Source organism: Cephus cinctus, unplaced genomic scaffold (assembly GCF_000341935.2).
Source record: "Cephus cinctus unplaced genomic scaffold, Ccin1 Ccin1_scaffold0225, whole genome shotgun sequence".
In the NCBI taxonomy this organism is placed as follows: Eukaryota; Metazoa; Arthropoda; class Insecta; order Hymenoptera; family Cephidae; genus Cephus; species Cephus cinctus.
The window spans coordinates 271,704-279,977 of record NW_014332941.1 but is presented as its reverse complement, the minus strand read 5'-3'; the positions used below and the strand labels follow the sequence as shown (position 1 = coordinate 279,977).

The 8,274-nt window shown below is 41.6% G+C and overlaps 2 protein-coding genes across 6 annotated transcripts in view; one reads left to right on the top strand and one right to left on the bottom strand.

Annotated features, from left to right (window-relative positions):
* LOC107265464 overlaps positions 1 to 4,406 on the bottom strand; it is a 48,785-nt gene extending 44,379 nt beyond the window's left edge. The window contains exon 1 of one of the 2 annotated variants that reach the window (XM_015734941.2): positions 2,733 to 4,406. In XM_015734941.2, the coding sequence (XP_015590427.1) occupies positions 2,733 to 3,128 (396 nt within the window). In that variant the 5' untranslated portion in view covers positions 3,129 to 4,406. The remainder of the gene's footprint in view (positions 1 to 2,732) is intronic. The other variant, XM_015734942.2, reaches the window with a different exon arrangement.
* The window catches only part of LOC107265463 (conserved oligomeric Golgi complex subunit 7), an 11,582-nt gene extending 3,357 nt beyond the window's left edge, over positions 1 to 8,225 (top strand). The window contains exons 1-11 of one of the 4 annotated variants that reach the window (XM_015734940.2): positions 168 to 924; positions 4,783 to 4,872; positions 5,345 to 5,530; positions 5,609 to 5,740; positions 5,853 to 6,036; positions 6,121 to 6,314; positions 6,390 to 6,881; positions 6,962 to 7,082; positions 7,170 to 7,343; positions 7,406 to 7,864; positions 7,929 to 8,225. In XM_015734940.2, coding sequence (XP_015590426.1) covers positions 5,366 to 5,530; positions 5,609 to 5,740; positions 5,853 to 6,036; positions 6,121 to 6,314; positions 6,390 to 6,881; positions 6,962 to 7,082; positions 7,170 to 7,343; positions 7,406 to 7,864; positions 7,929 to 8,101 — 2,094 coding nt within the window. In that variant the 5' untranslated portion in view covers positions 168 to 924; positions 4,783 to 4,872; positions 5,345 to 5,365 and the 3' untranslated portion in view covers positions 8,102 to 8,225. Of the gene's footprint in view, positions 1 to 167; positions 925 to 4,260; positions 4,575 to 4,602; positions 4,873 to 5,344; positions 5,531 to 5,608; positions 5,741 to 5,852; positions 6,037 to 6,120; positions 6,315 to 6,389; positions 6,882 to 6,961; positions 7,083 to 7,169; positions 7,344 to 7,405; positions 7,865 to 7,928 lie in introns of those variants that run through there. The other 3 variants (XM_015734939.2, XM_025082720.1, XM_015734934.2) reach the window with 3 other exon arrangements.
* The last annotated feature ends 49 nt before the right edge of the window (positions 8,226 to 8,274 follow it).

Sequence of the window (8,274 nt, the reverse complement as noted above, 5' to 3'; positions counted from 1 at the left end):
GGTGGGAGGAGGGTCAGGAGAGGTACCTCGAGTCTCTCGAGGGGAGGAAACGGCATGTGGTGGGGAGCATGCGCAGCTATAGTGGGGAGGAGGGTCTCCCTCCCACGTCCATAGGCCATGCCGTTCGCTTCGCTTGGAGATCCGCCTGTACGTCGCCCCGCTGCTACACGTCGCTCGTTCGCTCCTTGGTACGTTTCGTCGTATCGTTCGGCCGTCGTGCTCTCGCTTGATACTCTTTCGCCTGCACGCGCTTACTCACTCGCTTCCTCGGCGATGGTTCGCGAGTCGGTGCGCTCGCTCGCACCGCGAAGAATTTGTAAAAATCAATATACTCGTAGTAAAAGGAGCTGTAAAAAATTCGTAGCCTCCTCGCGCGCGCTTAGCCCGACCACTTGAGATCCCGAGCGCGTTTCTTTTTCGCCCGGTAGGGGAGTAACGCGTCCGTCAGGTGGGGAAGGAGAGGGAGAGAGAAAGACAAAGAGAAAGGGATAGACAGAGAGAGAGAGAAAGAGAGCTCCGGACACGGGGGTTGCTGGATCACCTAGAAGAGGAGAGGATAAAGCCAAGAGCCATGGGAAAGAGAACGGAGAGGATATCGCGGCGCACCCCGGTGCACTGGTTGCAAGAGACTCACGTCAGGAAGCGGCACAGGGAACAGTGTAGACTATACTTCCGAGATCTGCACACAAGAGTTCCTTATGAGTTTTTCGAGAGGGCTTTAGATGGTGCCACGAGGAATTATTGCCGTCGTGCTACAGACTTAATTTATTTTTTTATCTTTTTATTTTATTTTTTCTTTCGTTCACTCTGTTGTTTATTTAACGAAGTATATTGTATGGTAGAATTTCGTGACGCAAATCACATCGTTTTGGGGAGAGGTGGAAACCAGTGCTCCTGTCCAACTCCCTCTCGTCTTTCTTCCGTGTGAGTATCTGTCGATATTATCGGTAACTCGATGGATTTCGAATTGTTCGATATACAATTATGTTTTTATAATGAAAAGTATAAATATCATCGGTACTGAATCCAACGCGTCTCTTCTTAACCCCTTTCAGTTCCTGTGGATTCGAAGAGACAGCATGAGCTTCTTTGCTTTCTGAATTTTATTACTTTTAATTAATGAAATCGTTTTTTAACCTCGCTATTGGTACTTAGAAGGTTCAAGGACCTACGACGGAGGAGCCAGTGGAAATATATATAACAAAGGAATTGAAATGGACGAGAGTACAGTCTTTCAAAGTAATGGTATGACTTCTCATTCATTCCCGTTGCACTATAATTACCTTCTTGCTTTTCTTACTTTGTATATATAAATATAAATATATATATAAATATATATATATATATATATATATATATATATATATATATATATATATATATTTTCCATTATTATACAGAGAATAGAAACGGGACTGGATGTGATCCGACAAAGTTTACTGTACCAAAAAGGGATCACGAGAGATTCCCTCGAGTCAGAGGGTAAGGCACGTTTATGTTTCATGGAAGTCGGGGAAGGTCAAGGACCCGGTCGGAAGTAATCGGGACAGCTGATCGTCGTCGACACGAAATACGAAGAGACTCGAGGGTAGGAAAGTGGATGAGAATTTTCTTTCTAGCTGCGCAGAGAGAGAAGGAGGAGAAGGAAGAGGAGGAGGAGGAGAAGGCAGGGGAAGGAAAGGGACGAGACAGGGAACGACGGCACTATATCCCTTGGGAAAATCACGAAGATAGATTTCCAAGGACTTGAAAAGACCTCGGGTATCAATACGATGGTTCATTAAAGCGTTGAAGATTTATTAATTAAAAAAGCATATCGATTTCTATCCAAAGTCCGAAACAGTCGTATTCAAAATAACTCGCAATGGGGTACCAAAAGGATTCTTATTAGCTTTAAATATAGCTTAACTAAAGATGGATACAAATTGAAATTAGACTGGACTTTCATGGATTCGTATTGAAGGGTGATTTCGAGTGAAGAGAGAGTTCAATAGGCGCGTTTCTTATGGTATAAATTGATTGCGTATCAGAGAGCACTGGGGCGTAGAAAAATATGTTGGGAGAAAAGAAATTCAAAATACATTAAAGCAGGCTGTCCTCGATCGGTATTCCAAGCGTGACGTTTGGCTGCAGGTGGAATTACGGAGAAATCAGTTAGTGAGTACTCAGGTGGAAAGGCATTGCAAATGTGCTGTACAATCATTGCTGTGTACACGGGGTCAGGATTCGTTAAATGATTAAGCACGTCAAAATGACACACGGCACAAAAGGAGCTTCTCCATTGCCAGCGTAACGTATGGAACGAAGTCTTATAATCAAAGCTGGAAAACCGTTAGGTACTTAAAGAAGAAAAAAATTGATATATACACTTCCTGTCGGTAGCACTCACGCTTGGTGAACGGCTTCCTTTCCAGGGTCAATCGCAGGGAACTTTAGAAAGAAAATGGTGCAAGCAGAAAACAGTTTGGGTACAATCACTAGAGAGCAGAGTGAGGTTATAGACTTCGAAGAAATTAAAATGAGCTGGACCAATTTTATATATCTATCTCAGCCAAGATCTCCTCGCTCAGAGAGCGAGTGAAGGTCAGAGTAAGTGTGCAAGGGCGAGTGGGGCGGTTGGAGGGGGTTACGATGAAAGCGTCCAGAAGAAGGTAAAATTACGTCGAAGCCATTTTTGTGAGATTGAGGGGGAGGACGTAGAAATGAAAATGAAAAGAAAAGAAGACGATTACCTGCTCGCTGAACTCGACATCGTCAAGCGGGGTCCTTTCGGGGAGCAGTTGGTGAGCCTGATAGGAGGAAGCACCGGGAAGCAGTTGGTTCCGCGGCTGATCCACCAATCCCACTCCTTGAGAAAGGACCCGGGATTGGCCAGTGGCAATTGTCGCCTGAAGGCCGATGTGCCGTTTGCCCTTCCAATGGGCGCGCACGTCGTGCAGGCCTCCGTGGGCTACGGAGAAGACCTTGTCGCAAAGGGCACAGTATGCCTTATGGTCATCGTCTCGGACCGGCGTGAGCCATGTCGCGAATTGATTGTGCGACAACCAGGTCCCTATAAATTTGCATCGGCGCCGACGTATCCGGGGCGCGGACACCACGTTCTCCACGGGTACAGTCGTCGACGACATTTACTATGAATACTCCCCTTTCTCTGTCCTGTCCCTGATATCGTCTCAATTGGCTCCTCCTCTGTTTCTCTCACGTTTCCGATCCCCCCTTTATCTATCCCTCTCTGATGCGTCCTTCGACTAATCGCTCCGCCGCGATCCGTTGGTATCGCTGGCTAACCTCAAATTAACCGCTAATTAGCGTAGTGAAACGTCGCTAATATAGCCCACCGTGGTCCCATTTACGAACAGGGTCGACGCGGAAGATCCCGTTCAGAAAGAAACACCCGTAATATCGTCTACTTCGGTCGTGGCTCGCGCACGCGACCCTCGATTATGACGTTCAACAAGGATTTCCACGAAAAAAGCCTACTCCCAGTTTTGCAACTGGCCGCTTTTCCTTATTTTGGAACGCGGACGGCAACGTCTGGCTTACGGGGCACGGAGAGGAAATTCGGGGCAAAATTCCAACTTCCCAACTGTTGCGCAAAACGCGATGCGCAAACGCGTCGGAGGCGTGGCGTACGACAAAAGACCCTGCCGGATGCGTCCGATAAATGCCGCCACTGCCACTGCCACCGATGCTACTGTCTTTATAAACTTTATTCTCATTTTATGTCTTTCATTTTCAGTCTCGTTTACTATAACCCTTCTATCTTATAACATTCCTTGACTCCATTCTCGTTTCATCACCTCGCGCTCGTATCTCTTGCCGGCTAAAAACATGGAAAAAGAACTCAAACGCGAGAAACCCTTCACCCCGACATACTCTACAGGAACACTGACGCCCCGCGAAAGGCACAAGCTTCTTTTTTTACAAAACTGTACCACAAGCGTAACGCGACGGAGACGCTTTTTATCCTTTTTGCTAGGAGACACCAGTCATTGTGCTCTTCGAAATGATCATTTTCAGCTGGCACTACCTTCACGTATCTTTTTTCTTTCTGTCCTTTGTTTTCTCTTTATCGACACTACCTGTCATTTTCAACGAAAACTTATTTTATCGGAATGCAACACGGCTTCTGTCAGAGTCCTACTCGGACACTCGCTACTTTATAACCTAGAAACACGCTACGCAAATCTCGATGCTGCGCACAAAATAAAGCTGCCCACGATTTTCACCACCACGGGCGAGCCTCTTGTTGCTGACACGTTTCCTCCAGTTGTCGGCATCGGAACGAATTCACACGAATGGAATTTTTCTAACCCTACACTCCTATCGGTCTCCCGCCCTTGACGATCTTTACACGAGCTTGTTTTAATGTTTGCTATTAGGAGGTAGTAGAGTAAACTAGTTCGTGTGGCCAAGAAAATCTACAGTCAGAATGTGAATAATAGTAAACGGACGTAATCTCTGACCTTATCGGGACGAACTTCACGGCCTCCGTTGAATTTTCGAAACGCACTACTTTTTCGTAAAACGATTAAAAAAGATATTAGCTGTTAAAAATCATAATTTTCGCTATGGTAAGCAGAGCATGATATCGTGTCTTCATAACCTATATTTCCACCATCGATAACCGGTTCGATGGCAGTGTCAGTTAACAGGCAATTATTTATTGCAACGATCTTTACAAAATATGTACTTCTGTTTTTCGAAAAAAAAACTCCAGGAGATGATAATGAGAGATCACGAGGTAAAGGGAATGCTCTAACCTTAAAATGTTGTTTTCAGGATGTATCCGCGTTCTCCGACGACAGCTTCGATGTCAAAGATTGGATTAATAAAACGTTTAAGTCTGCCGAGGCACAGGAGAATAAAGATGTAAGTTCCAGGGTGTTATTGGATTTCTCTTGTCTACTAAGCTTCTTTCGTCCCACAAGATTTTTGAATTTAAGCCGCACTTTATAAAGTCAACCACTAAACTGACGGCGCTTCCATTGAACGACGGTCAATGACACCATGCGTCTTTGAAAATGATAACATTTTTTTCTTCTCGCCGTATATGAAACCACGCTCTCGAGTAAAATGAGACGCATTTATAAAAACGACAAGATTCTAGTTTTTGCATTCTTCGCAATGGCGTTTCATAAATTCTGTAGATTTTAGCTTTCTCTGTACCAGCTCTTGGAAATCTCATGAGAAATCGACTTGCATTAATAATTTAATGCTCCTGTAAAATTATATTTTTTTTTATGCTATCACTTTAAATTCATACAGACACTTGGAAAATGTGCAACCTGACTGATTCAAACTTATTGCTTTGACAGTATATATGAATGATTTTCTTTTACAGGCGTTTGTTGCATCATTGGTGATGAAATTACAACTATATGTACAGCAAATTAATGGTGCTTTGGAAGAAACTAGTCAATCTGTTTTATCTGGTTTACCAAGAGTCCTGAGGGACACCCAATTGTTGCAGCAAGAAGCATCGAAACTTAGAGAAAAGATGGTAGCAGTCAAGGAGGAGATAGCGAAAGTATTACTTTGTTCAGTAGACAGTTATATTTCTTTAATCTTTATGGTCAATATTAAAAGTAGTAAACTTGTTTCACAGGTAGAGAAGGATACAGGATCCTCAATAGCTACACTGGAAAGAATAGATAGAATCAAAACAGACTTGCAAACGGCAAAGCAGGGGTTGCATGAAGCAGACAATTGGACTGTATTAGCTAATGACGTTGAAGAGGTAGTTTAACAAATGTTTTACCAATTTTATTTATTAATATTTTTGGTGTGATGCAATATCACAGTTTGTATATAGTATAAAGAGTATGAATTAACGATTTATTTTTTTGAAGGTATTTGAATCGGGTGACATTGAAAAGATCGCTGTCAAATTATTTAGCATGCAAAAATCTTTATCAATGCTGGCAAACGTATTGGACTTTGAAGATAAAAAATTACAATTAGAAGGATTAAAAAACCGGCTCGAGGCAATGGCTAGTCCTCATCTGGTTCAGGCATTCACAGCTGCAAATTTAGGTAGTCCTTTACAGAAATACATTTATCATAATATGCATTAAGCAAATGCACTATATAAAAACATTGTAATTACACAATCTGCAGAAAAATCAAAAGTGTATGTGAATATCTTTGACAAAATGGAACGTTTGCCACAATTGTTAAAATATTACCACAACTGTTTGAAAGTATCTCTCGGTCAAGAATGGAGGCGTACCATCGAACTTGCACAAGATGAAACAGTTGCCTATTGGCTTCATACTTTTTATGACAAGTTACTATCTGCCTGGCACACTCAAGTAAGTGATGCCACGATGAATATAAAACCTATATACGAATGCAGCTTCAGTGTCTCAACAATACACAACTTCCAGGTAACGTGGTGCAACCAGGTGTTTCCAAATACTTCTAGTAACACATTGATTGACGTGTATGCAGATCTTCTACGTAGTTTGGATCCAAGCGTATCCGTATGCATTGAAACAGCTCTGAAGCAGCATTCGAATGCAATGCAATTATCACTGCTGCTGGAATTGAAACAGATTACAAAACACTTTGCTGTTAATTTAAATAACGCTATCGAGTCGTGTTCTCAGGAAAAAACGTACAATCACGAATTATTACCGTTAGCCCAAGCCATCTACGCTCCCTACGTTCCATATGTTACCAAATATAGTATGTATGAGTCGGCTCAGCTTGGTCAACAATTGAACTCTTTGGATTGCATCCATGATGATCTCAGCGAAACCATCAATGCTCTGGCGCTGAGTATTTCCAGAGTGATCGATTATGCCAATGAAGCCAATAAACGATGTAAATTGTTCACGGACGGATGCGGCTATCCAGGCTTATTGAAGGCTTTGAATGTACGAATAATTTTTATCATTAATTTTGACATATGTTAAGTACATTGCTTTGTTCTTAATTTCAATCTTTGATATTTCAGGCATATTTCACTCAGTATTTGGATAAGTACAGAGTCGGTGTCAAACAGTTGGAAAGACGGAAGGCTAAGCAAGAGGATTGGAATTTGTTTCAAATGTGTTTGACTTTGATGCAAAGCATAGGTATCACTGCTTTATTTCTGGATTTTTTAAGTGATACATTTTTTATGGAGTTTTAATTAACAAAATTATTTTTTGTGATTATCATAGGAGAACTCTTGGTACAGATTGAACAGTTTGAGAAAACTTTAGTTATCGATACCATAGAGGCCAACAACAAATTGCAAAGTAGTAATGCTAGTGTTTTCACACATTATAAAAAGTTATTACTTAATTCTCAAGGACGAACTGAACTAGCTAACTTAATAACATCTTTACAACAAGGTAACGTTGTTACTGAATGTGATTTGGGATTCAGTGACGTGACATATATGTTTTTCTCATAGAGGACAAAACAATTTTGGATTCCATTGTAAAGGCCATTCACAAGCTGTGTTCTGATTTACATCACACTACCTATGAAGTGATTTTTGCACCAATTTTTGCACAGCTGCTGCTAGTGCAAAAGGCACCAGCATGGTCTTCGGATGTGAATAAAATGACGAATTTCGGAACGGATCAGCCTGACTACAGTTTTGCACCTCAAGAATATATTACTCAAGTTGGACAATACTTGATGACCTTGCCACAACATTTGGAACCTTTTTTACTACGCGACAATCCAAGTCTAACACAAGCTTTGAGAGCTGCCGATCCACAGTATGCTCAAGGATCTAGCGAATCTGGATTCACTGATATTTTACTTGGGATTGTAGCCAAAGGAACGTGCCAAATGTTTCAAGATCAAACTTTAGGCATTTGCGAATTAAATTCATCGTCCTGTAAACAGCTTGCTACTGATATTGGTAAAACTTATAGCCATTCGCTTTCAACTGGATATTCAAGTTTTTGACGAATTATCTGTTTTAGATTATCTGGGAAATGTTCTTGAGGAATTAGGACTTTCTCTGTCTGAACAGTTGCAACAAATGTCGGTGCTACTTAGACTGACTCCTGAAGAATATCAAACTGGTAGTGCTGGATGCAGTGCTCGCGTCGTTGCTGCTGTCAGACAAATGAGAAATATTACGTCTTCTGGATAATATGATGTATATCCTTTCATTCTACTTATGTACCAGTTTTGATCCTGGTAATGTGATAAGGCATTTTTATTGTACCAAATATTGCAAATAAACTAATGCTATAAGCATTTACGAAGCTGGCAAATCAATATTAATGTAATGAAAATTGGTAAAGGAATGTTTGCGTGAAACTA